Genomic DNA, 27,495 nt, shown 5'->3' with positions numbered 1-27,495 from the left:
AGGCCGGGCTGCTCCGTCCACAACAACGGTAACTGTAGCCCCACCAGGCCCAACCCCGAGCGCCAGGGCTCCAGTGACGGCCCACTCGAGCCTGTAGCCGCAACGAGCCCAGCTGGACAGCCACATGCAGCGGCTGCCTACCCTGCAGGCTCATCTGGCTGACCCTCCCTGGGAGGGGGCAGGGAGGCCGAGGGCCCCCATCCTTCAGTGTCCCCCCAGGCCCCTGGGAAGGACCTGCTCGGAGCTCCAGTGCAGGACAGACCCACGCACTGGTCTTGGGGCCCCTTCGCTTGACCCCAGGTGTCTGGCTAACCGGTCCTGTTTTGGTTCCATAGCTCTGAGTTCAGGAACACGCCTGCACCGACCGGGTTAGCCGGGAGAGGCTGAGGGTGGTATCGGGGGTCTGTGTTGGTGCCCTCCCACCTCCCTGGGTCTCGCCTGAGGTTGGCAAAGTGTTTCGCGGCTCAGATGCAGGGTCCCCGAGTGTGTCCAGGCAGAAGCACGCAACCCTGGCCCTCCCTCAGCAGCTGTTTTGTGTCCACGATTGCACAGCTGTGAACGCAGCCCTGGAATCTGATGTCTTCTCGGAAGGTCATTGCTGATCTCTCTGCTGTGTATCCTCGCCCTGCAGATAAGTGGCCTTGACTTACGCCGGTGCTGCCTAAGTGACGTGCCCCGTTCACCTGAACTTACCACGGACAAGGACCCACGTGGCAGCCATGAACCCAGCCCTGCCAAGTGCCACTTTCTGAGTCCACGCTGCAGGGAACCAGAGGGGCTGAGCCACCGTGCCCAGGCCGAGGGTCCGTCCACCTACCTACTGAAAACTTCAGCTTCATAAAGGGCACGGTCTACATGAGAGACAGCCCTATACACTACTGATACCACGTATAACACAAATAACTAATAAGGACCTACTGTACAGCTCAGGGAACTCTATTCAGTGCTCTGTGGTGACCTAAATGGGAAAGAAATCCAACTAGGAGGGGAGATATGTATATGCACAGCAGATTCACTTTGCTGTACGGCAGAAACTAACACAACATCGTGAAGCAACTATATGCCAATAAAAATGAAAAAAAAGAGACCAGCAGAGGTGGCACCTGGATTCCACCCACTCACCCCACTGCCCCATCCCACCTTCTCATCCGTGACCCATGACGACAGTCACATGTGCCTCCCATGGCGCCTGCAGGGCCCTCACTTTGTTCCCCCAACTACCCAAACTGCCCAGCAGGGCTCCTGCTGTTGGAGGGCACGGAAGTGTCTCTAGGGCCATTGATGGGTATGCCACCTGCGCCCTTCCGGTTGGTAAAGCTTTCTCATGCCCTAAATTAGGTGGTGCCCAACACGTGCCGTCCCCCAGGCCTTCACCACAAGGCGGACGGAGCCTGGCTGGTTTGAGGCCGTTTACTAACAATGAGCACTCGGGGCTGCTCACGCTCCATCATCACGGCCAGACCCCAGATACAGGGGCGCACATATCAATTTCCAACGGCAGTCTCAAAGCTTCAGGAAATGCCGCGAACCCAACCTGGTGACTGCTGCCCCCTCGTGGCCACACGCACACCCTGCAGGTGACCCGGTGCGCTGCTGTCACTGGGTAAGATTCCCCCATGGGGCTTGGAGGCATCCTCAACCTGGAGGGCACCTCAGCTGCTGAAGGCGGGCTGGGGGTACCGGCAGGCCTCGGCGAGAGGCAGAGAGGGGACAGGCAGGAGGCGCGGCCAGGGGCAGGAGGCCACTGTCCTGGCTGGTGACTCAGACCTCTCCTCAGCAGAGAAGGAGCCACAGGCCCACGCGCCTTGGAGGGTGTCCACAAATGAGAGATGCGGGTCGAATGGCACGGGGAGGAGTGAGGAGGGGGCGTTCTGGTCCCAACGCCATCACCCCGGTTGATGAATGCCCATTCATCAATGCCCACGGATGGGCACTGAATGCCCACTGCCTGGGGAGCCACTGCACGTCCTGACTGTCCCGAGTCAGCAAGCTAAAGCCTCCCCGCGAGGGCGGTGTACCCGCCAGAGAGCCCCTTCCCCCCAGACGGTGCAGACGGGGCTCTCTGGAAGCTGTTTCGGAGGGTAAGCAGTGTGCTGGCAACGCAGAGAACCAAACCCTCCCCCTGCCCCTCCGCACCCGGGGAGACCCAGGTCAGAACAACGGCCAATACGCCTCCCCCGCCCACCGCAGGGATGAGACGCAGTCCACCGGAGAACACGCAGCCGCTGTAGTGTAGCTTGTTTTTATTTATGTCCACAAATATTTCAAAAAAATTACAAAATACTCAAATGGAGAGAACACAGAAGTCACAATTTCTGGGTGTCTACTCTGTTTACACTGTGTTATCTCATGGCAAACTACTCATATATACATTTAGCTTCAAGATATATATAAACGTAGCAAATCAGAATGTACACTCCGCTCTGCTGCTGCCGCAGCGAAGTGAAGCTCAACCCGACGACAGTGAACAAGATACACATAAAACACGGAAAAGCAAAACAACTCCAAACAAAGGGAGGAAACCCAAAAGGAGACCAAGGGGTCGGGCTTCAAAGACACCGTGAAGGTCTGGGGCCTCCGACACACGCTGCAGTTGACCAGGTGAGGATTTCGGGTTGTGGGTTTTTAAATGGAAGAATCTCAGTGCTTCACCTGGGGACGTGGGGAGAAAACCAAAACCTAAGGAGAAAACGCCTTCAGACAGTTTTCAAGTACAGACTTCCAAGTACTTCAACTCTCTCTCTTCTTTGGAAATGGACGAGAGAGAGAGGAGAGAAAGGAGGATAACTGGGCAGGAGGCGTCGCGTTCCACCCAAAGGGAGCAAAGCAGGCGGGGGCTTCCGTGCAGGAGCCGGGGCAGCAGGAGCGCCCGAGTCCAGCAGGAAGGGGCCCGGCTCAGAGGCGTGGAGGCCGCAGAGCGGAGCCCGCCCTGATGGCACGTCACTAGCCCCGGGGACACAAACGCCCCTGGCCAACGCGGCCACTCAAGCGATGACAAAGTGTTCATCTGAGCTTGCCTCCCCCCAAGGAGCTAAAGTTAAGGCAGAAATGGAATGAGAGAAAACGAAAGAAAAAACCTACGAACATTTTCAACAGACAAAACCATCCTCTATCTGTCCCAACGGAAACCGAACGTGGCTTTAGTGGACACTGGAAATGCCCTTGAGGCAAGTGTGAATCCGGAACCTGAATCTGAGCTATCACCTGCTGGTTTCTGGGTCAAAGCGCCAGCCTCTCGTCCCGCCCCCTCTGTGGCTCCGGTCCTGGACGCGCTCCACGTCCACTGACCCCCAGGCGGGAACTCCGCGCACCACGGCAGAAAGAGCCCCCGAGAGGCTGAGAGAAGAGGAACAGAAAAGGTCACGTCCTGGCAGAAAGCGTGATCAACAGGTGCAGAATGTCCTTCCAACTTCCCCACCCTCTGCTCTGGATAAAGTGCAGCTCGCGGGCAACTCAGAAAGCCGAGGCGGGCTCTCTGGGCCACCTGCCCCCAGGTGGAGCTGCCTCTCACTCCACGCCCACGGCTGTGACCCCCCCGTCCTGCTTCCGGGAGGAAGAGCGGGACACCAAGTGTCTCCCTGTCTGACGTGGGTCCCTGTTCCTGGGGTAACACACAGGCCGCCACCCGCAGCCGGACCAACTCCGGGATCTCCCTCACTCCAAAGCAGCCTCGGGCCGTGACAAGGATGGCCTGGCCTCACCACAGGAAGATCCAAACGACGACACGCACGACAAAGCAGATTTCTAACAGATCCCTTTGGCAAGCATATGTGCTGAGTGACTCGCAGGGAATCGTTTTCTTGGATTTTCTAGAATGTTTGTTTATGAAACTGTCCAAGTTAATATTAAAAAAGGCAGTTCATTCAGGACAATCAAATGCGTGTGCAGAGAAATCTATAAGGAAATCTACAATCTGACACACAGAAACATGTGCTTTCGATCCCTCAGAGACAGAATGGGGGACATTTAACTCGCGCTCCTGGTGCAAGATGAGAGGTTCAAGCTAACAGATGTCTGCACCACTGGCAAAGCACAGGCTGGGAACAGACAGAAGTGAAAACCAAAGCAGCACAACAAAGAAACGGTTTGTAACACTGTCCCTGCAAACCCCTGGCTGCTCCCTGCTGCGCCCAAACCTAGTCCCAAGCTTTTGCCCGTTTGTAACTAGTAACGCCCATCTGTTCCCTTTAATTAAAGGGATAATTATATATAACTTTTTATTAAAAAATCAACTCTGTATTCTGTCAACAGCTGGTAGGAATTCACAATTAGTGACATGGCTGGAAAAAATAGATCAGAATAGTAGTTTATGGAAGAAAAAAAAGGCTGTTCTAAAATTATTTATTTACAGACGTAAAAAGCCATGCGCAGAACTTCCTCAAATTATGAAGATTTCCTACAATGTATTAAAATAAAAGATTTTTTAAAAATTACAGCTCTTGGATTCCAAACTCATACGCTGCCTATCTGCAAACCTTGTGGGTTTTGGAACACACGCAACTGAGTGTGTCTGCACGCACAGTGAAGGGTGTGAACTGGATTCTAGCACCTACTGAAGAAATCAAGGAAGGAAAAGAAAACTAAAGCCAAACCCCAAGATTGCAGGGGAGTTTTCTGAATGTTCAGTCCAGTCCAGGCCTCACTAAGTTTCTGGGGGACTGTCATGCAGGGAGACCCAAACCAGTCTCAAGGAATCCTCTCTACAAACGAACACTAGTATGCTGATACGATTTTAGTTGTGGGGTTTTTAAATATATAAAGAAATCTTTAGAAGATATTCTTTTTGCTTTTGCAGCTCCTATTGTATGTAAAAAGTCCTGTTTCTCCCCCAAGAATTGGGGTTTCCACAGCCAGCGTTAACAAATAAATAACTTATAACTGCTTGTCACCTTCCTTCTTCAGTCGACTGGAAAGAGGGGGTGGAAAAAAAAAAAAAAGGAAGAAATCAGCGTCAAGCCTGGGTAGGCCTGCAGCTGGAGGGCCCGGATGCCCGGGGCAGCCTCCACACCGCTGACCCCCGCCCTGTCTCCCCTCCTCAAGACAGCTCCACAGGAGGTACAAGAGGCAGAGGGGTGGGGGTGGGGGTGAGCCGAGGGGGAGGGGGAGGAGTCCGGCGCTTGTCGACCCCGGGGGCGGGGGGTGGGGGGGGAGTGTGGGTGCAGCCAGGAGGGGCAGGAGCGGGGGGGACCCACAGGTCGGGGAGGTGGGAGCCTGGCCTCCCTCCCAGCCCCTCCTCACCTGTAATAATCTTCCTGACTCGGAAGGTGGCCACCATGCATGTGCGGGTGTCCGTGCAGCCACTGCTGCTCCATGGCCAGTCTCTGCAGCTCCGCCGACTGGGCGTGCATGGCCTGCAGCTGGTGGGCCGCCGACATGGGGGGTGGGATGGCCCCAGGCAGGTCTCGGGGGTAGGGGGTGCCTGCCAAACACAGAACAGCCTCTGAGACAGAAAGGCCAGGGTGAGGCCGGCAAGGAGCTCGGATCAGGAGGGAGCTTCCCAAGGGGACGGGCAAGAAGCCTCCTCACCGGCAGGGAGCACCGGAGCAGAGCCCCCGCCCGCCCGCAAGAGAGAAGTGCGGCTCCCGGACCCCCTGCCCCTGGGCCCCGTCCTCCTCAGCCTACTGACTGGTCCTCACACAGGCCTGCCCTTAACCCTCCTTTGAATTCGGCACTCCGCTATCTCTTCCCTGCCCACCATCGTCCCGGCTCCTGATACACGTTTATACCCGACCCCCAGCTCCCTGGGGACAGGGGTCTGCCTGCCTTGTTCCCAAGTAGCCTCCCAACACTCAGGAGGTATGTGCCGAGTACAAGAACGAACGGGGACGTCGCAGCAGACCACCACCCCAGCTCTGCCCTGGACCCCCACCCCACCCCTTCCCCAGGCGCGCTCTTACCAAAAACTGGATGGCGAAGCATCTCGTGCTCGTGGGGGGGCTGTCCAAGCAGAGGGCTGGGGAGGGTGCCAGGGGGATAGGGAAAGCGAGCCAGGTGCGGGCCAGCAGTCAGGGGGTCAACCAGCGGGTGAACTGGGCCTGCTGAACCTAGGACAAGGGGCAGAGGTGCACATGCAGGCGGTGCAGGGCTACGGGGGGGCCTCTCGCCATTTGCCCTCGTTGGCGGCAACTCCCAGGGACCTGCTCCTCTCCACGGCTGGCTTCTGGTCACGAGGGCCACCAGCAACCCCGACCCAAAGTAGCTGTCACCCTCCGTGGCCTCCCTGTCCCTACAGCGGAGCTCTGGAGAGCCGCAAAGTGAAGAGCTGGCCACGGCTTTCCTTTCCTCTCCCTCCCCCTCCCCCCTCAGCGCGCCCACAGGCAGAGCCTCCCCAACCTCGCTTTGTCCAGGACCCTGGATCAGCAGAGCCCGCCTGGCCAGCTGCCCAAGGCCCTCCCGTGGCCTTCAGGTCCACAGGAACCCCAGGGCCGTTCCAGCCCTGCCCCAGCCAGCATCCCTCCTCCCAGCTCAGCTGGACTGGCACCCTCCCCAGGGCTGCCTCCCGGGCCCTTCACCCACAGGACCTAGAGGCGGCCAGCAGAGCAGGCGCTGCTGGACGGGGGCTCACTAAGCCCCGCTCTCCGCAGACCTCTCAGCCGCGCCCCCCGGCAACGTCCTCCGCCCTTGGCTCCCTGGTGTCCCCACCTTGGTGGAGAGGGTCCTGCTGGTGGAGGTGGAGGTGCGAGTGGATGTGCGAGTGCTGGTGGTGGTGCGGGGTCACGTTGAACATCTGCAGCCGCGCCAGGGGGTCGCTGGTCAGTGAGGCCATGCGCTCGGCGTGAATGCGCTCGGCTGCCAGTCTGTCCGGGTAGCTCATTTCGGGCCGCAGCTGGGGGCCCGCCAGGGCCAGTCTCTCCCTCTCCAAGGGGTTCAGGCCAGGGTGGAAAGACGCGAAAGGGTGGGGGCCGGCGGCGGGGGGAATGGTGAGGGCGCCGTGCCGGGCGAAGTGCTCCATGGGGTTGGCGGCCGGGTGCAGGGGGTCCAGCTCCGGGGGCTTCACCTCGAAGCCCGGCTTCATCCGCTCCCGAAGCTCGCGCTCCCGGATCTCACGCTCCCGGATCTCGCGCTCCCGGAGCTCCCGCTCGCGGATGGTGGGGTCGACGTTGTAGAGGCCGGGCATGTGGTAGGCCAGCAGCGGGTCGGTGGGGTTGAGGGGCACGTAGAAGGGGTGGTTACGGTTGGTGGGCGACATGACGTGGGGCCGGGCGTACTCGCTCAGAGTCCGGAGGGCCGGCGTGTCGGGCCCGATATACGGAGGAACGGCCGCGATGGTGGTGGGCGGGGGCTCGAAGGAGGGCCGCATGTGGCCGGGACCACCGAGCTGGGGGTCGCCGAGGCGGCCTTCGTGCGCAGAGCTGGACGCCTTCTGCTAAAGGAAAAGAGGCCGTGAGGGCTGGGCGTGTCCGGCCACCGGCCCAGCCAACTGGGTCCCCCCGTGCCCCAGACCCAGACCCGGACCCGGCCCAGCCGAGGTCCGGTCCCTGCAGTGGCCGGGGCACCCGGGGCCCGGATGGGTCCGCGTATCTGGGACACAGAGGTAACGCGGGTGGCTGCCGAGAGGACGCCAGGCGGTGGCGGCCCACCCCCGAGGCGAGAGTGGGGACCAGCCCTCGGGAGCCCCCCAAGCAGAGCAGGCTGCCCGCCCGACTCACGGCCGCCCGCTCCGCCTCGCGCTCCCGCTCGCGCTCCCGCTCGCGCTCCTTCTCTTTCTCCTTCTCCCGCTCCCGCTCCTCTCGCGCCTTCTGCTCGGCCTCCCGTTTGGCCTTCTCGATGGCCTCCTCCCTCTTCTTGGCCAACTTGGACCCCGCCAGAGGCATGAAATACAGGTCTGTCCGCGCACATGAGTTGTAACCCCGGTCCAGGTGTTTGTAGAACCTGAAAAAGGCCCGGGTCTCACTGGGGTCCCTGTCAAGGCCCCAAGTGCCCAGCTGTCCCTGCCCCGGACGTGCCCGGTTCCCGGGGACCAATACCTGGCGGACTGGCTGGCGTGGCTGGGGGTGTCCACCACAGTGGGCTCAGGGGACGGGCTCCGAGGCGGGGGAGGGGGGCTCTCGGGCTCCTCAGCTTCGTCCAGGGCCTCTTCCTTGACCTGGACAGTGGGGAGCGGGCAGGCTGCCCCCCCAGCTACGCTGCCTCCCGCAGCGACAGGGGCAGAGCAGGGCGGCTGGGCCGAGGGGCCAGGACCCGCCGGGGGGGTGGAGGTGGAGGGGCAACTCGGAGGGGTGATGGGAGGAGGGGCCGCGGGGGCAAAGGGGTGCTGGGCGAACGGGGTCTGGGGGGGCACCTGGTGGAGGCCCGCGGGGGGGTGGGAGGCAGGGGCCAGGCTCTGGCTCTGGGTCAGCACAGGGGGCTGGGCGGGGGAGGAGGGCAGAGGCTGGCTCTGGGGCATGAGCTGCAGGGGAGGGGGGTGGGCCGAGGGCGGGTGGTGCGTGGACAGGGAGCTCAGGGGCTTCAGGGCCGGAGGCGGCGGGAGGTTGGCGTTCATGGAGAAGGGCGAGGGCCCCGAGAGGTGAGGCGGGTGCTTGTGGGCCTGGGGCGCCGGCAGCTGGGGGATGGGTGTGGTGGGCGGGGGCTTGATGTGGGGCATGGCCAAGGGCGCAGGTGGCAGGGGCTGCTCCCGAGGGGGCTGCGGGGGCTGCAACGCCGACTGAGAGGCGGGCGGCTGCAGGGAGGCGTGAGGGTGGGCCGCCGCCTGGGAGGCCTGCGGAGGGAGGCCGAAGGGCTGCGGGGGGCCTGGGTGCTGCAGCAGCGGCCCGGCCTGGAGGCCGTGAGGGCCGGGCGGGCCCTGACCATGCAGGGGGGGCTGGGGGTGGGGCGGGCCCGGGGTGGCGCCAGCCGGCCCGGTCAGCGGCTGCAGCGGGGGGTGCGGTGAGGGCAGCCGTTGTGGGTGTAGGGCAGGTGCCTGCTGGACGTGGGCGTGGGGAGCGGGAGCTGAGGGCGCCTGCGGCTGGGTGGGGGGCTGGGAGGTCGACGGGGAGCCCTGTGACGGGGCGGTGGTGGCGGGCGTGGGCCCTGGCGTGGGCGGCTGGGCGGCCCCCAGCGCAGCCGACGAGGGAGCTGGAGCGGCCCCACTGGGAGCCTGCAAGGCCGGGGGCTGCGCCTGCAGCATCTGCTGCTGGGCCGAGGAGTCCGAGTCGCTTTCGTTGTCCTGGGGGCTGGGGATGCTGGGGGACGTGCTACGATTGTCCTGGTCGATGTCTTTGGGGTCACTGCTGCCCTCATCGTTGACGCTGCGGCTGTCTGAGCTCTCTCCCTCGCCCTCGGACGGCGAGTTGGGCCGGCTGATCTCCTGGGGCCAGAGAGCGGAGGGCGGACGCTCTAGGGGGAGCTGGGGCGCCCTCTGCCCTGCCGCACAGCGAGGTGTGGCTCCGGGGACCACGGGTCCTGCCCTGACCCGGCCAGTCTCGGGGTCCGCTCTCTAGGCCCCTCCCTGGGAGACGGGACACGACCTGTGCCCAGGGAGAATCTGGGCTGGGGCTTCTCAAGGGACATTAGCTTCCATTAGCGGTGATGAGCGCGGCTCAGCCACAGATCTCACCTGGGTCTTTGTCTTCTTGGAGCTGGTCCTGTCGGCCTCATCCGTATCAGAGGCCACCTTCTCCCGCTGACGCTTGGTGCTCTTGAGAGGGGACGAGGCTTCCTCCTTCACCTTCTGAGGCGGGAAAGCCCACAGGGAGACTCAGGCTGAGGGAGGATGGGCCGGCAGCCTCGGGGGGTGCGGGTGACAGCTGCTTGCTGACGCCTGGCCCCCCGCACGCCACGCTCCATCCCCGAAGACAAGAAAGCTCTGGAAGGGGCCAGTGGGCCCAGGAAGGAACAAGTATCTGGGGATGGGAAACTCAAGGCAGAGGTGGCCCCCAGAGTTCCGTGCTGGGAACCGCGTGGACCCCCATTCTCCAGGCCCCAGGCCCAGGCACTGCTGGTGCCCAGGAGGCTCCACGAATGACTGAGGGACACGGGGAAGCTGAGCACCGACTCCAGCAGCCCGGGTTTCAAGGGGAGGGTGGGCCCCAGCACCTCACCTTGGCCGACTTCTTCACCGTCTCTGCTTTACTGTCGTTGCTGGAGGTGCTGGCAGCGCTGGGGGAGTTCCGGCCGCTGGAGCGGATGTCTTCATTGATGGGCGAGGCGCGACCATCAGGGCTGGCTGGCTGCTTCTTCCGGCCACTGCGCAGTGTAGACATCTGCCCACCCCAACCGGAGGCTGGTGAGACTGGGCCCCGGTTCCCACACCTGCCACCTGAGCCCCAGTCCCAGGCAGGAGCCTCCAGAGCAGGTCCACCAACAGCCTCGCGGCAAATCCCAGACCCTGGCCAACCACGGGGACCCCTGGCTGTCCCTGGCTGCAGGGGGGTCACCACGGAGTGAAGAAAGGAGGGGGTGAACGGGCCGGTTTACATGGAAAAGAGGGCGATTCTCAGCTTACACTGGAAGCGCTCGTCTCCAGGGACTGTCCTGAATGAGGCGAGCCTGCCTGAGGGCAGAAGTCGGGAGGGCAGCCCTACTACGGGAGCTACCCCGAGGGACAGTTACACCTAAAGTCAGTTTTAAGTCACCTCACCCTTTCTGTTTGCTCCATGTTAACTGCCCGCTCCTCCCACCAGATCCAAACACACACACTTGCTGATTTCACCTGACAGGATGGAAGTGACCCGAAGAGATGAGCTGTCAAATAACGCAGCTCAGCTCCTAAAACCACCAGGCCTTCAGCATGTTTCTGCAAAGCCATGGGGGCTCGGAAGAGACAGGGGTACAGCAAGTCACACTGGTCTACCAGCTCCCCAAGGACGATGCAAGGGAGGGAGAGAATAGAGAGCTCTTCCCAGCCCCACAGGCAAAAAGCTAATTAATGCCTTCGGGCAAATCATTTCACCTTCGGGGGGGTCTGTTTCTCTACCCAAAATGAAACACACCTACCATCCTCCTGATGGGCGCAAGCCCCCAGCAGGAACCTGGAGAAGCAGTCTGGCTGCCTGGCCACGGGGACTCACCGAGCCACGACTCCGCCGTGTCCTCATGCTATGTTTCCCACTGGGCCCATCGTCTTCCTCTTTCACAGGTTTGAACATAAATGGTGGGGGGTCCACGGGCTTCTCAATGGGGGGGAGCTCGCCGTATTTCTTGAAGTGAATGCGGCAGTCTGTACAGAGCAGGATGTTCTCCCGGCCCCCGTGGTGCCAGTCTTTGGAGGCTGTGCAAGGGAAGAGGGGCGGGGGTGCCAACCTCGACAACCAGCGCCCCTGGGGACAGACATCGGAGCAGGGAGGCCCTTCCATGGGCTCAGCTGACCCCGGCGTCACGAGAACCATGTAGCGCTGAGCTTGGACAAACACCTGTCACCCAGACCACAGAGGTACTAGTGTCGCCCTGCTCTCCCCTGGAAGGGAGAGAGAGGACTTCAGGACTGCCCACCACCCGCGCCTCATCTCAGGAGACCCAGGAAGAGCTGGCAGCAGGCTCCCAGGGAACACAGGCCCCGACCCTGAAGAAGCCTGTCCTACCCACTGGTCGGCACTCCATCCTGAACGCTAACAGGAGAGTCAAGTAAAACAAAGATCTTCAACTTTCTAAGTAACCCTGAAGACAATGCAAATGTCAAGTCAATGACCACCCAGACAGGCCTCCAATTCGACTCCCCGAACGTACAGAGCCGGAAGCGGCCGAGCCCGGCCGTTCCAGCGCAGGGCACCCTGCCCACCAAGCCGCACTTACTGGTGCTGAAGCAGTGGCGGCAGGCGTAGCCCTTCAGCTCCTGCTCGCTGTCCTCACTGTCGAAGTCATCCTCACTGGCTGAACTCAGGTCCACTGGGCACGATGGGCACGCAAGGGGGTGGCGGGAGACACCGTCAGCTGGGCCAAGACTGGGACCACCTGTCACCTCTGGCCTGCCCCAGGCTCTGAGCCAACAGTCAGGGTGGCCCAGCAGGCCACAAAGGACCACGCTGAAGGAAGAACTCGTGTACGAGGGGTGGTACCCAAGGGTCTGCCCTGCCACTCCGCGGGGGGGGGGGGGGGGGGGGGGCTGCTGTCACGCCTCAATCCCGGGGTGGCTGGCACCGATGCCCACAGCTGGTGGACGTGCACAGGGCCAAGTGCACCTGCAACGCCCTCCCTGACACCCTGAGGAATTCCCTCTCCAGCAAGCCCTAGCCCCTCCGGCCCTACTGGATTACTTCTTGTTTGCATGAGCAACATAAGCGACCCTCAGGCTGAGTGCCCTGGGCCAGGGCAGAACCACAAGGCACTACTCTAGTTTTCAGAGGTTAAGAAGGTGTGGGCTTCACCGTCATATCAGATTGCAAGTCACAGGGGACCAAGAGGAGAATCCCAATAAAGTAGCAGGAAGAAGAAGAGAACGTTCATCTGACCGCACTGCAGCCACAACACAAGTGCAGTACACCCTCGGCTAAGGGGAAACGTCCTCTAAGTCACCAGTAACGCCTCAGGCCAAGGCCAAGACTTATATTTTTGTAAAAGATGATGTTGAGTTTAAGGAAAATCTAAATGTACGAACAGTTTGCAAAACTCTCCCTACCAAATCCCCCGAGTCAGTGAGACACTTAGGTCAGGCTTTGTACTCCCCCCCCACCACTCACACACGAGCTATGCCAGGGATGAAAGCAGGCTCACCCACAGCTGGGACACGTGCCTGCGTGTGCACAGCCCCCACTTACAGAATTCACTGGACGGGGGTCTGGAGGGTGTGTTGACGGGCGTGGATGCAGTGCGGGTCTTAATCCTCCTGAACACGGCCTGCCTGCGGTGCCTGCGGTGAGCCCGGGAGCTGGCTGCTTCTGGGGTTTTCTTCCAGTAGTAATAGAAGGTGATCAGTTCTCCCTGCATGAAAGAAGGGATGGATGGCTGTGAGGGAAGCGCCCTCGCCCCAGCACTGCCTCTTGCGCCGTGAGCAGAGGCTGGCTTTACGACAGCTGTCTGGAGGCCTGCACTCCCTCAAGACACACCTGCAGAGCTGCCAGGCCACTGGGGCCAGCCCCCTGGAGCGTTAACTTCTAGACATCAGGAACATTCATTTGCTCAACAGGTATCTGCTGGGTGCCTGCTATGTGCAGGTGCCGCCACTGTTGTAAGCACTGGGGGTGCATCAGTAACTCACCGACAGAAGGGAAGACCCCGTCCTCCAGCTGTGTGTGTGTGTGTGAGTGAGTGGGTGCACACACAGAGGATGATCTCTTCACAGCGTTTCAGTGAATCCACAAAGGGGCGACATGGAAATACCCGGCCAGTTAGACCATTCCAGAAACCAAAGCAAACAACTGAGGTGGCAGGAACTGGGGCCAGGAGGAAGGTCAGGTAGAGCAGACCCCAAACCCAGGCAAACTGCTCTACAGCCGAATGCCCACCCCGGACAAGCCGGCACTGGGTGCTGAAGGCGAGACCGGGGCCTGGCGAAAAAGATTAAGAGTGGACACAGCACACAGTGGCGCTGGGTGGAGATGAAAGGCCACATGTCACGAGGTCAGTGTTTCAGGCCAAAGGAGCTCCTCGTTTCATGCATGGCCCAAAAGAAAGGGAGGCAAGACATCTTTCTAAAAAATACAGCAAGTGGACATGAGTCCAAGTGCAACTTGAAAAAAAAAAAACAAGAGCGTTTTTGGCACTCCCAGCCCCAAGGGGTTCATCGGGCACACCGTATGTGTACACACATGGGTGGGGGTGGGGGACGGTCGTATGGTGTGTTCCACTAACCCTGGCTGACAAAAGACCGTTTTCGTAAAACAAACACCCCAAGAAAAAGTGCCTCTACTTGGAATGTTTAAAAAACAGTTAAAACAGACTTCCCTGGTGGTGCAGTGGTTAAGAATCTGCCTGCCAGTGCAGGGTACACGGGTTCCAGCCCTGGTCCGGGAATATCCCACGTGCCGCAGACCAACTAAGCCTGTGTGCCACAACTACTGAGCCTGCGCTCTAGAGCCCGTGAGCCACAACTACTAAGCCCGTGAGCCACAACTACTGAGCCCACATGCCACAACTACTGAGCCCTCGCGCCTAGAGCCCATGCTCCACAACAAGAGAAGCCACCGCGATGAGATGCCCGTGCACTGCAATGAAGAGTAGCCCCCGCTCACCACAACTAGAGAAAGTCTGCGTGCAGCAGTGAAGACCCAACGCAGCCAAAGATAAATACATTTATTTTTTTAAAAACCCAGTTAAAACAGTGAGAGAGGCTCGATCACACTGATCTTCCCTAATTAAATCAATACTGTAGAAAATCAGTTAACCTGACAGACGGTATCTTGGGACATGTCCCTGGCAGGGGGGGTGGAAGGGGGTGTGTGGTGGTACGTCCCGCATCTGAAGGTGGGAGCTTCTTGGCCAAAGCCCACTCTGCCTCACAGGAGGCTCTCTGCCTTGTGAATGGAGGGGCCAAAAAAGATAAGTGAAGAGTCTGTCCTCCAGTGACCTGAGGTCTAGCTGCAAAGACCAGTGTTGAGGAGACTGAAAGAGACAGAGAAGCACGGGTACCACACGATGAACTCCTGGGACTGGTGGAGTGCCCAGTCAGATGAGGTTTCCATGAGCACACCCCCAGAAGGAACGGCCTGGGAACCCAACGGCAAGTAAGCTGGGACAGGAGTGGACAGATCTGAGGTGGGGAAATGGCTTCCGCAAAGCAGGTGACGCACGTGTGCCGAGTACTCACTACTGAGAGCTGGATTCTTTGTGCATTTTCTTTTTTTTTTTTTTCTTTTTGGCTGCACTGAGTCTTTGTTGCTGTGTGTGGGCTCTCTCTAGTTGCACCGAGCGGAGGCTACTCTTCGTTGCGGTGCGCAGGCTTCTCATTGCGGTGGCTTCTCTTGTTGCAGAGCATGGGCTCTAGGCACGTGGGCTTCAGTAGTTGTGGCTCGCGGGCTCTAGAGCGCAGGCTCAGGAGTTGCGGCGCACGGGCTTAGCTGCTCGGTGGCACATGGGATCTGCCTGGACCAGGGCTCAAGCCCGTGTCCCCTGCATTGGCAGGCAGATTCTTAACCGCTGCGCCACCCGGAAAGTCCCATCTCTGTGCATTTTCTAAGACACAGAACCACAGCTGTCATCAGACCCCTAAAGGATCTGTGATTCAAGGACTCCTGACCAGCTCCCACAAGGCTACAGCCTGTATCTCTTGGAGCTGTGGCTGTGCTTTAGTCTTTCCAAGCACCACTGAACGAAACGCTAGGGACTGCCAGTGTTTTAAGAGATGAAGCACGACCCCAGGCCAAGGAGGCCAGGAACCAGCCACCAAGGACGCTTCCCACCCCCTTTTCGGTTCCATGAGATGGCGACTGAACAACAAGGGAAAATGTAGGAATTGCCCTTGGATTTCTACTCTGTCTATTAGACCACAAATGCAGGCTATATGACGGTCCCCATGGTGAGTGGAGTATCCTGAGCCCCTAAGGTCACGATCTAAGAAACCTCCCGGCTCCTGCTTCTTTACTTCCTACCTTCCTGACTTGGAAAGTCATTTATCTGTACTGATCTTTTGCTGTTGGCAGGCTCAAACTCATAAATCCACTAGGGGATTAAGAGACCTGTGCTGACATAAAAGTGACCTGGCTCTGGTTTTCCTATGAGAAAACACAGAACAGAAGCCAAGGCAGGTCAGTGTCACCCTTCAAACACTGTGTCAGGGCGGCGTACTTCATCAGTTCAAAAGGGCAGCTGGTGCAGTACATCATGGCCCAATCCCAGGGCTGGAAAAAAGAATGAGGAAATCCAAAGTGGTTCCTGTTCCTCCCACCTCCGCCTATAGCTGAGGTTGTTTTAGGGGTCAAGGGTGACAGAGGCCTCGGATGGTGGAAGGAAACAAAAATGGGCGAGACAGGCTTCCCCTGCCGATGCAGGGGACACGGGTTCGTGCCCCGGTCTGGGAAGATCGCACATGCCACGGAGCGGCTGGGCCCGTGAGCCATGGCCACTGAGCCTGCGCATCCGGAGCCTGTGCTCCCCAACGGGAGAGGCCACAACAGTGAGAGGCCCGCGTACCGCAAAAAAAAAAAAAAAAAAAAAAAAAAAAATGGGTGAGAAACCTGGAGGGGAGGCACGACCACCAGTGTCTCTGTCACACCTCGGTCTGACCTGAAGGCTGTGAACAAGAGCCGCCCCGACGTTTCTGCACAGCCCTGGTCCGTGTGCGCTACTGACTCACATGGTTATGAGGGATCCTTTCTATTTCTCACACATGAATGTTCTGAAAGAGTTTCAAATAGTATCAAAAGATGGTATGGGGACTTCCCTGGTGGCGCAGTGGTTAAGAATCAGCCTGCCAGCATATGGGACACGGGTTCGAGCCCTGGTCCGGGAAGATCCCACATGCTGCAGAGCAACTAAGCCCATGCGCCACAACTACTGAAGCCCGCGCTCTGCAACAAGAAAAGCCAGCGCAACGAGAAGCCTGCGCACCGCAACGAAGACCCAACGCAGCCAAATATAAAATAAAGTAAAATAAAATAGAAGCAGCTTTTAAACAAGGAGCCCGGAACAGATTCCACCCTCTGAGTTCCAAGGATCAAAATGACCAAGTCTGAAGGACTGTTAAAATTAAAATGAAAGAATATAAATTTCAAAATTCAGGAAGATAGGGGAGTGACGAGAAATCTCATACGCTGCTGGTGAAATGTAAAAGGGTCGAACCACTTTGTAAAACTGTGTGGCAGTTCTTAGAAAGCCAAATATGTACCATACGACCTAGCAAATGATTCGACTCCTAGGTGTTTACCCCAAAGGAATAAAAACATATGTGCACACGAAGACTTTTATACAAGTGTTCATTAAAACTTTACTCTCCATAAACTGGGAACCAAAAACTGGGAACAAGTCAAACAGCCCCTCAACGGGAAAACGGATAAACGTATTATGGTACACCCACTCACAAGAATACCACTTGGCAGTAAAAAGGAACAAACTACTGATGGATACAACCAGTGGATGAATCTCAAAGACATCATGTTGAGTGAAAGCAGCCAAACACCACAGGGAACATACAGACTGTACGATTCCATTCTAGAAAAGACAAATCTGTAATCACAAAAAGCAAATGAGTGGTTGCCTGGAGTCTGGAGCATGAGGGGTAGGCAATGGAGATCTCTTGGGGTGATGGGGCTGGTTCTATACATCGATGGTGGTGGTGTTACATGGATGTATATTTCATGGATGTATATTACATGGATGTATACAGTTGTCAAAACTCACTGAACTTGTGCACTTCAAGTGGGTGCATTTTTATGATCTATATGGTATGCACACCATACATCAATGAGTTGACTATGAAAGAAAAAGAAAAAAATCCAGACCAGGTTTTATCAGCTGCCTCTCAACCACTGTAATGTCTAGGAAGGGATTAAACATTGGAATGGAGCAGATCTGGGAGGATTAGAAACAGTATATTGGTGACTGCATGGGTGGCTAGGTCATGAGCACAAACAAAAGAATATGTGGGGGAAAGCTTTCGTTCTACAAATAGGGTGTGAAGCAGCTCGAGGCCTCACCAGGAATGAAGTCAATTGAACTTTAATCAAACATGCATAGCGTGTGCTGTGGAGACCCACTGCACATAAATTCAGGGAAGAAAAGCTGTTGCAGAAATCAATAGCTTACTGAAACATTAACACAGGCAATCACTGATCAAAAGGCAGCTCCACAAAGGCAGCCTTGCAAATGAGCTCCTGCTTGCGTCGCAAGCGCACATAGAGGCATAAACGCTGTCGACACGAATGGCCTGTAATGATCATTTTGTCCCCAGTGCTCGAACCTCATCCCGCAACAAGGCCTCACAGTCAACACGCCTCGCGTCTCGGGGGCAGAACTGCACAGGCTCAAGGAACTAAACTGGTTTAGTGCCTGGGCAAAGAAGCAAAGGAAGGGGCTGAAGTCATCTCTCAGAGAAAAGCCGGCGGGCAGCAACGAAGACCCAACGCGGCCAAAAATAAATAAACTAACAAATAAATAAAATATATATATTAAAAGAAAGAATGGATAAACAACAAGGTCCTACTGTAGCACAGGGGCTATTTTCACTACCCTGTGATGAAGCGTAATGGAAAAGAACATGAAAAAAAGAATGTCTGCACGTGTGCAACTGGGCCACTGCTGTACAGCAGAGATGGGCACAACACTGTAAATCAACTAAACTTCAATTAAAAAACAAGATAATTTCTTTTTCTGAAGCAAGATGAGCTACATGTCTTCTCTCTAAGGGACCTTGGGGAAATGAAAGCATAGAAGAGACTGCTGAAGAGGAAGGCACCGCAGGCACTTCAAGTATCAAAGGTTCGTTGTCAGCGAGCACATCTGTCCCCAGGACCATCACAGGGCAAAGCTCCCCACGCCCCAGGTTCTCTCCCCGCAGCCCAGCACGAACTCCCCAGACACGGGCCCTCTGGGAGGCTAGTGCGGAGGCAGAACAGGCAGTCAGTTATTTTCAACCCATTGCTGAAGCCTAAGGGTCCACCCAAGACTGAGTCCCATTTGCTGCAACTGTCACATAATCGTTACTGCTACAACCATCCACAGAAGCCTCAACCCTCCAAGGTGGTGGAAGATGAGGTCCAGGGATCCCCGCCCGCACACCGAGTCCAGGGTTGCCATCTACGATCAGGTCCTCTCTTTCCAAGCCAAGGGAGGCCTCAGTCTTTTGTAAATAACCCTGTACACGCGCACCTCACTCTCCATTCAGGGTACACAACAGTGTTCCCTTCTCTTCCATTCGGACAACACGGTTCTGTGAACTGGCAGAAAACAACGATGCCCACTGGTCTTCCGTTAAGCTGTATTAAGCAAGGCCCTGGAAACCAGTCTCCTGCTTCCGGAACACGCAGGGAGGCAGGTGGGTAATTGAACCCGGTCCCCGCACTGTAGTCAGTGCCCCGCACCAGCCTCAGGAGGTACCCAGTGGGGGGCGCCCACAAGTGCCCCTTCTGCTGGTGAGGGGAAAGGGACTTCTCCTTTACCAAAGTTTCAACCAGGCACCCTCCTCTCCTAGCCAAACATTGCCTACTAAGTGGGGGAGGGCTGGGGGGACAACAGAAGAGACGGGATGGAGCGGCAGGCCTGGAGCTGCTCATGACGACGGCATTATAAACACAGTTTCTTCTGAAGCGATTTTACAGGCACTTCAAGGCCACCTACCGCAGTCAGCAGACAACGTGGTGGACAGGCCCCACGAAGTGGCAGCTGACCTTTACACGCAACTGACACACCCCACTGCAGGGGTTAGAAAGTAAGCGTTCAGAAGAAATTATCTTATTTCTCTAAGACATATTATTAACTGCTCAGATGCTAAATGAGTATTTTAACTTGAGTATGTGGAGCAAGCACTGCTAAGTGATCTCCACACAACGCCTTAAGTCAGCAGGCCGATGGCCAGTTAGCATCAGACTGGTGTTCCTCTGCTAAAACTTGTTTGAAGAATGCCCTTCAGTCGCCATCTGGCTCCTTCTTTGGTGGTCCAGGTAAAAAGGGTGAAGAAACCCACCACTACGGAGAGATCTAAAACTTAAAAAAAAAAAAAAAAAGTGTGTTTTTCCAGGGAGAAGGTCCAGGAAGCAATGAGTAGTTATGAAACAAGGCCCCAAACCCAGTGGGGCAGGAGGGAGAAGGAAACATGGCACAGAGTTGCTTCGAGCTGCTTCATCCCCCAACCCAGGGCCCCAGGAAATGACACCGTGGCCACTGGAGCTGGTGCTAGGAAGCCTGCCTGGGACGTGTCTCCTGGGAAGAGCTGCTCTAACCGGAGCCGAGCTCAGGCCCTCTGATTTCCACGGCCACCTCTGCCTGGGAATTACAGCTGCATTGTTTCTTGGCAAAAACTACTAATTCAAGGGTAGTGAAGCAAGTCAGTTAAATTTCCTGTCACAGACTCCCACGCAAGTCATTCTTTCCCTTCACTCCCTGAGGATTCAAGGGCTGACTCTGACAACTGTTTAGAACATCTGAGGTGAGCAGCCGGGCACTGGGTAGAACCGTCCACTGTCTTTAGGGGCAGCCACCTTTACAAATCTTTTTCCAGCAGGCAACTGGTTGTCTTCCAGCAACAACTCTGGTAATTAAAGCAAAGCTGTCCTGGGCTCCTTCTTTTGTTAACCAACCGAATCCCCTAATCGCTAAAGGAGCCCCCAGCCAGCTGGCTCTGCTGCTAATCGTTAAACACCACCTCTGTGGTCTCGGAGTGCATCTGGGAGGACGATGACATGCTTGAAGGCGCACAGCAGAAAACCACAGCCTCCTGACCTAGCAGGCCATGCGGGAGGAAGCCCCACGCGAGGGGGTATCCTGCTTCGGGGCAGGCTCCCGACGCTCCTTACCCTCTTTACCCACATCCGGCTCCTTTCCTGGAGAGACGAAGGGAAGGGAGGAAAAGCAAGACTTTGGAAGTCCGGGAAGGCCTCCTGGGTGTAACTGGTTAAAACGACAAGGCCACGTGAAGACACTCAGAGATATGCCTGAACCAGACACTCTGCTGCCCCTGTTTAAAATCTCAATTGTGCAGGGTAAAGGAAAGAAAAAATTCTTTTCTTTTTTCTTTAAACAATTACCACCACTACATGTGAACATTGTGAAGGAATGGGAATAGATCTGGGTTTCTTCAACTCAAAATTGTAGGGATTTCCTAAGCTCTACACTTCTTTAGCTGCTGACCTCAGCCACCTGCAGATCCTACCTCTGGTCCCACACCTTCACGCATCGGATGTCCAGACCTGCGGTCCTGGGCTGGCATGTTCCCTCCCACACACAGACTAGGTCAGTTCTCCCAAAGCACAGCTCTGACCTCGTCAACTTTCCTCTCTGAATCACCGACGGCTCCTCGAGGCCTACAGAACAAATGCCCAGCTGCTTCACTGCTTCCTCCAGGTCTTTCCCTCTGTCCCCAGAAGACCTTTTGACTGCATTCCCCACCTCTCATGGTCTCTGGCTTATGCCAAACACGACGGCCAGTCCCTGTTCCTCGGTGCTTTCCTGCTGCTGGCGGGACGCAGCCCCGTGAACCGCTCACTACTCTGTCTCCTTGATGTCCGGTCCAAGCCCTCCTCACCACGCAGGGCTCCGGCCATCCCAGAAGTCGTCTTCTCCTCGAAGCCCTCCTTCACCCGTGTCGCCAACCACGAGGCCGTCGCAACGTCGTCTCACTCCTCCGTGCTGTACACACAGGCTCCCCCTCGGACTGCAACCATGAATGAGCTTGTCCAGCTCCCCAGGTCTATGTCCACCTCATCTGTGGGACCCATCCCAGAGGTCTAGGGCATCGTCTTGAATATAATGAGTATTCAATAAACGTTTGACGGAATGAGTATTTCTTGAGAACTAAAGTTCACTGGAAACAAACACTAAAAGGGTAAAACTTTTGAGAAATGGAAACAAGATTGCCAACTTCTTATTTTGCCAAGTAAGGTCACTGAAAACAGCTGCCTCATCTCACCATTATTTCACAAAAGAAATGACATCTTATCTCTACAAAGCAGAAAAAGGTAGACAATCTCCAAATAAGGGTTCCTTAATTTGATATTTAGTGTTATGCAAAATGACTACATTGTTCTTATTTTTCACTTCCCACAGGCCAGTGAAAACTGAATCCTTGCGCGTGCGTGGTCACTCGGAAGCAGCTGCTCTAAAGGTGGGCGTCAGGGCTGGCGGGAGGGTGGGCTTAGGAATCCAATGCCACCACTTCCTCACCAGTAGCTTTACTTACAAACCAACAAACCACCTTTTACTGGGCTATAAAATCTATAATAACAATAGCTAAGCACTCTAAATATGCACTTTCCATACTTTAACATATTTAATCTTCATAGTACCCTCACATCTTCATTACCCCTGCTTTACAAATGAAACAACCAAGCCACAGGGAGGAGAGGTCATAGCTTCAGTTGGCAGCCCTGGGGGTCTGGCTCCAGAGTCTTATGTTCTTAACCGCTCTGCTATGAAGTAAGGGGAAACAGCAATTTTTTTTTTTAAAGTCAGAGGCTCAAATTTGGGTTATCTTTGATCTACAGAGTTCATTTCTATAGTATCTCAAACCCACTAACTGGAGCCTGGATAGTGGTGGCTGAAGAGCACAGAGGAGCACTGTGCATCCCTGATCACAACAGGCAGCCGGCCTTCCCCCCTCCACCACCCCACCCATGAATTACAGAACCGCACCCGCCTGAAGCAACTCTTGGGGGGACCAAGGTCAGACACACATTTGGTAGGCACGAGTGCACAATCAGAATTATGCACAAGCCCAGAGAAACATGTCCTACTTCCCATACCGAGAACAGACAGCAGGGACAAGACTGGACGGACTCTGGGGGCCCACTGCCACGGGCACCCTCCTGACCAGCTCGCCACGCCTTGGGCCGTCCAGGGGCCCCTGTTCCAGAAGCCCTCTGTCCACTTCTCGCTCTAGGCTACAAATGTCACAGACCTGTGCCGAGCAAAGGGCCTTCACACACCTCTTCACCCCAAAGTAGTGACTCTTCATTCCCCAAGGAAGCTTGAGAGTTTAGATCCTGCAGAGTCCCTCAAGAAAAGACTTCTGCACATGCTACGGGGCATCCTTCCAAACTACTTCCAGCTAGAGGCATCTAATTAAAGCGGCGACTTCCAACTGTGACTCATGGGCCACTCAGGGGAGCCCATGAGCCTCCACTCTTGCTGCCTCCTCCCCAAGCGGCTCCATTAAACCACCAACTGAGCCCCCGCAGGAGGTTCTGCCACTTCACCAAAAACAACAACAGTAACCAAACGTAAGTAACAGGTCTGGAAATGGCTCATTTGAAGACACAGATCAACACCATCACGAATTGGTCTAAAGCCCAGCCTGAACTGAAGGGCTCCCAGCCACGTGCGGGGCCCACATCGGCCTCTGGCACAGCACGTGACCAACCGCCTTTGCTTAACACGAATCCCCGCAGGAGCGCCCACGGTGGGGGGGGCCTTTATTTTTGGTTTTACTGGGGTGTTTGTTTAAATACAGACTGTTAACATTTTCAATATAATAACGTCAACACCAGGAGTCTCGTTTTCTCTGTAGGGCCTCCCAAACCTCAGGAATTCATTCACTGAAATAGGTTTTCTCTCCCACAAGCTGAATACTTCATTATTTCCTGAATTCACTTTATTGGAGTTCAGCAACAGGGCAAGTGGGATTTCACCTCCATTGGGTCTATCACCACATCACCCTTCTTAATGTTTTCTAGTTCCTGTAACAAAACCACAATTCTACCAGCAAAGGGGGAGAAGAGAGAGGGGAAAAAGAAAGCCATAAAACTGTTAAAACCGCCATTCTCTGTCTCGTAAACATTTTTCTATTTATCGGCCTTTCATTGTCTGTGCAATCTTATTATCCCTGCACAGTATCAAAGTGACATCCGCCAGGGTCACCCTGTAAAATATACATTGGCAATGCAACATTTAATGACAGGAATGGGACAAAAGATGAAGGATGGGAGAGGGTGGCATGCTACAGGACGTTTTAAAGGGATCATCAGTTATATCTGTGCATTTCCCGAGGTGATAACTGAATAACGGGGCTGGAGGGAAAGCCATTTTTGAGCTCAGAAAGGACAGTCAGGAGACAACGTGTTTGTACTGGAAAACCTGTAATGACTGCCAGAGAACGAGAGCAGCTACTGTAGCAACACTGCTTCTTCTATTTTATGCTTTTTAGGGACGCACAGCAAATAATCAAGTACAATCAATTTCTGCAAGTTGAATTTTGAAATAAAGGATAGACTTCCTCATTACAAAGAAAGGAGGGAAAGGGGTATTTAATTTTATCATTCTATCACATTTGTTTAATAAAAGGAACAGAAGCAAAGATTGCTCTTCAAAGCACAAACACACAGTTACAGTACAGCATCCCAGATGCGAAACGTGCCACGTCTTTCACTTGAATTTTGGATTTAACCCGAGGCAAAGATCTCCGAAAAATCCAGACAAGCTTGCAAACCAAACCTGTGCTTCTCTGTGCCCACGTCTCTCACACGCGGCCAGCAGTTGCTTCATGGCAGCTTTTAGCACAAAAGAACTCCAGGGAGGAGGCCGAGGAGTCAGCAGCTCTCTACACACAAGCTGTTCCGGCTGAGGTGTCCCGCCCCCCAATTCCTGTGCCTGTTCCTTCATGGTTAGCTCCTAGGAGAGGAGGTGAGGGGACCTCAAACTCCTCCAGCTGTGAGAAGATTGCCAGCAGGGGAGGCGGAGGACACCAGAGTTTGCTGGGGCGTAAAGAGAGTACCAACGAGGAGCAGCAGTGTGGGAAAGCGGTAAGGAAACCGGCCACGCAGGCCCCTACCAGTGGGGGCCACGTCTCCCAGCTGATCCTAGCAGCTCTGGGTGGCAGATTTCCACACGGGTTTCCTCACCACCGCTTCACTACGACCCAGGAGAAGCAGCCCAAGTCTAGAACACCTCACAGATGCCTGGGGTGCAGGACACTTAGCTCACCTGGGCGGACGAGGTGGGAAGAAAGGGGACCATAGGATGGACAGACAGCTGCCGGCAGAACACGAGGGGAGCACCCGCCCCCCCGAGGCCCCCCAGGAAACAGCCTATGCCACCCCCCATGAGGTTGCCATCGGAGGAAGGAAAGGTCACTCAGTCTGCGCTCCCAGGACAAGCAGGTGTGCTGGGCACCGTGACCACAGCTGCTCCGGGTTCCAGGGGGTCTCCAAGCATCGTGCAGGTGACTCACACGAACGTGCTCGCTGTAGCTCAGAACACACGCGCAATGCGACCCACCAGGGCTTTGGGCTGTAGTTTATGAAAACGACTTGCGGATCCCTCGCCACAGCTCGTGGTGTGGGCTCGGAGGGCTCCCCACGCCCCCGGCCCGGCCCAGGTTCCTGTCTAGGCCTCCTCAGGGCTCCCCGTTAGGGGCTGGGGGGCTGGGGGGCTGGCCCCTGCAGGTGTGGAGCCTGTGAGGACGCACGGGTGGGTCGCTCCTCTCAGGGGCCCCTTAGGCTCCCTTGGCAGCATCCCCAGGCCGAAGGGGCTCCGGAAGATCGCGCTGCCACCGTGGGGCTGACTGCCCAGAGGGGAGCTGGAAGCTTCCTTGGCCATCTGCCCAGAGGGGAGCTGGAAGCTTCCTTGGCCATCTAACCCACGTCTTTAAAACACTGGATGGAGCTAGATCTCTGACACAAACTGTATGGTAGGGACGACTCTCTAGGACTGACTGGGATCTCTTCCCACTTGGGTGACATGGTGCAAACTTATAATCAGCACGCCTTGTGTGCATCAAAATCCCGCAATCTCATTCTGGAGACAAACCACCGATGTTGCCATCCTGGGTGGCTGCAGTCACCCCGCTCTAGCTACCCCCTCTCCCCTGGACTGATATGGGGTGTGGCAGGAAGAGGGAGGGGTGCTCCCGGGGGATACCTGGACCACTCCCTTTTATTTTAGCCGCGCCTCGCGGCATGTGGGATCTTAGTTCCCCAACCAGGGATCAGACCTGCGTCCCCTGCATTGGAAGCGTGGAGTCTTATCCACTGGACCGCCAGGGAAGTCCCCCAAACTACTCCCGACTTTATGTTGAGACCGGCCCAAGACGTGAAGGTGTTCTTGGCCCACTCTTGGGAAATTTTCCCTCATGCCCCACGTGTTGTTAAAAGGTCAGTCTTGGGCACTGGCCTTTTGTAACAAAAAGTGACACACAGGGAAGACACTGACAGATGAGCTCTGCATTCTTAGTACCTAAACCTGAGTCCCAGAAACGACGCTAAAAAGTCAAGAAACTTTTCATTAATTCAAGAGCTTTAAAATCTTAAAGAGTTTCCAGTTGCAGAAAGCCTCAGAAACGGCCTTTATCCAGTTCTGCTTCACTTCCCCAAAGAAGTCAAAACCCTTTGCAGTGAAGGAGAACAGAAAGGTAGACATTTCTCTGTGAGGAGACTTCAGGCTTGAGCCCATGGCCACAGGGCCCTACTCTGCTGAGAGAGCAGCCAGAGTTGGGGCAGAGAGCGGGACTGCCTAAGAGACATCCCTCAGGCGCTGGTCCCCATTTTAAAAACGGAGAATAGCAACTCACTCATTGAACTGTGACATTAAGAAGAGTTGATGCATACAAAACACTTCGGACAGTGCTTGGCCTACTGTAAAAGGTACGTAACTGTTGGTCACAACACTGAAACAAACCAAAAAGGCCCAGTGGTGGTAGCAGCTACAATGCCTGTTCTTTTGCCTGACTGGAAAATAACTGTATCACAGTCACAAACGAAACACGAAGTCCTAAGAGAGAGCGAGCAAACTCAGCATTTCTAGAAACAGCAACAGCATTAAATATTTTTAAAAATTCTGACTCAGGATTAAAAAAAAAAAAAGCAGAATTGAGCTGAAATGGGTGAAGAGCACAACTGTATTCAAGAAGCAACAGGGATCTGAATGGTTCAAACGTTTCCACTGGCCTAGGAGACGAACTCGCTGTACCTGTGGGCTGGCCTGCCCATCCCTGGGAGCCACAGGCACACAGTCGAGCCCTGGTAATGCCAGAAACCTCACCAGTGTGGCCAAACGAGAACCACATATTCCAGGTCACCCCCTTCTGCCACAAAGGACCGCTTCTCGCCTGCACCCATTAACCTATGTGCAGCACAAACCAAAACAGTACAACGAGCCAGAGTCTAACCTCGAGACCAGTAGCGCCAACACACAGGCTTTAGGAGCCCGCACCCCTAGTGCTGTGCTGAGTTCTTCCCAGCCCTCCGTGACTAGCTACGTGTCCATGGGAAGGCTAGTTAACCTCTCTGAAACTCTATTTCCTCATCTGTAAACTAGGGATGGTTCAATGGTAGCTCCCTCCTTTACAAGGCTGTGGTTAGGACTGAAATGCCTAAGAGGGGCCTGACACATATGCTTAATGAATGACAGCCATGATGTTTATTCTCTTTCCATTTGGGAAAAGGACTAGAAACTTAAAACTAAGTTCAACTTAAGGGACTAGTTTAATTAACTGAATTTAAAAAAACAAATCTTCCGAAGAATGGTTTCTGTAACTGACTTCCTTCTTCTAATATGTTCCCCCCCCAAACTAGACACTTTATATAGTCAAAGAATAAGGGAATGTTAGGCGTAGCGAATGGTAATGGTGTTCTGGGCAAGTTCATGGTACGAAAGACAGCACAGGTCAAAGGTCAGCATTCTCCCCAAAGCTCCCAAGTAGAACCACCAGAACATACAACCTACCTAAAAGCCTCATTGAGGCAACTGAAAAAGTCCTGTATCTGCCCAGCAGCAGCTTCCATTCTTAGATAATCATCACGAGAATGAGAACGTGTGGTGTCACTACACATTTCAGCAGGAATGAACTAAGAGCATGGACCTGCTGATCTGCAGCAGGCTACTCTGGGGTTTACCAGTTGTCCCGACACTTCAACGCAGAATTAGCTTTAATAGACAAGTTGGAAAGGTCCAGCTTGGGGGACTTGCAACACCCCATTATTTAACTTCATGACACCGTCACTCCACTCTTAAAAGTGCCAAAGAACATTAATTACAGTGAACTTTGTTAGTGAACTTTAAAAA

At 55.5% G+C, this 27,495-nt stretch overlaps 1 protein-coding gene across 8 annotated transcripts in view; it reads right to left on the bottom strand.

Annotated features, from left to right (window-relative positions):
- Positions 1–2,226: 2,226 nt before the first annotated feature.
- Positions 2,227–27,495, bottom strand: part of RERE (arginine-glutamic acid dipeptide repeats) — a 427,727-nt gene continuing 402,458 nt past the window's right edge. For 4 of the 8 annotated variants that reach the window (XM_089901849.1, XM_089901848.1, XM_089901852.1 and 1 more), the window contains 11 exons: positions 12,672–12,834; positions 11,710–11,802; positions 10,989–11,188; positions 10,020–10,181; positions 9,536–9,649; positions 7,968–9,286; positions 7,650–7,872; positions 6,643–7,366; positions 5,898–6,044; positions 5,239–5,440; positions 2,227–4,906 (listed from right to left, as the gene is read on the bottom strand). In XM_089901849.1, coding sequence (XP_089757975.1) covers positions 4,873–4,906; positions 5,239–5,440; positions 5,898–6,044; positions 6,643–7,366; positions 7,650–7,872; positions 7,968–9,286; positions 9,536–9,649; positions 10,020–10,181; positions 10,989–11,188; positions 11,710–11,802; positions 12,672–12,834 — 3,381 coding nt within the window. In that variant the 3' untranslated portion in view covers positions 2,227–4,872. The remainder of the gene's footprint in view (positions 4,907–5,238; positions 5,441–5,897; positions 6,045–6,642; positions 7,367–7,649; positions 7,873–7,967; positions 9,287–9,535; positions 9,650–10,019; positions 10,182–10,988; positions 11,189–11,709; positions 11,803–12,671; positions 12,835–27,495) is intronic. The other 4 variants (XM_089901851.1, XM_022598732.3, XM_089901850.1 and 1 more) reach the window with 4 other exon arrangements.

Source organism: Delphinapterus leucas, chromosome 1 (assembly GCF_059928025.1).
Source record: "Delphinapterus leucas isolate spDelLeu-1000000601 "Yukka" chromosome 1, BTC_Dleu_Yukka2, whole genome shotgun sequence".
Lineage (NCBI taxonomy): Eukaryota > Metazoa > Chordata > Mammalia > Artiodactyla > Monodontidae > Delphinapterus > Delphinapterus leucas.
This window is presented reverse-complemented; position numbering and strand designations above follow the sequence as displayed.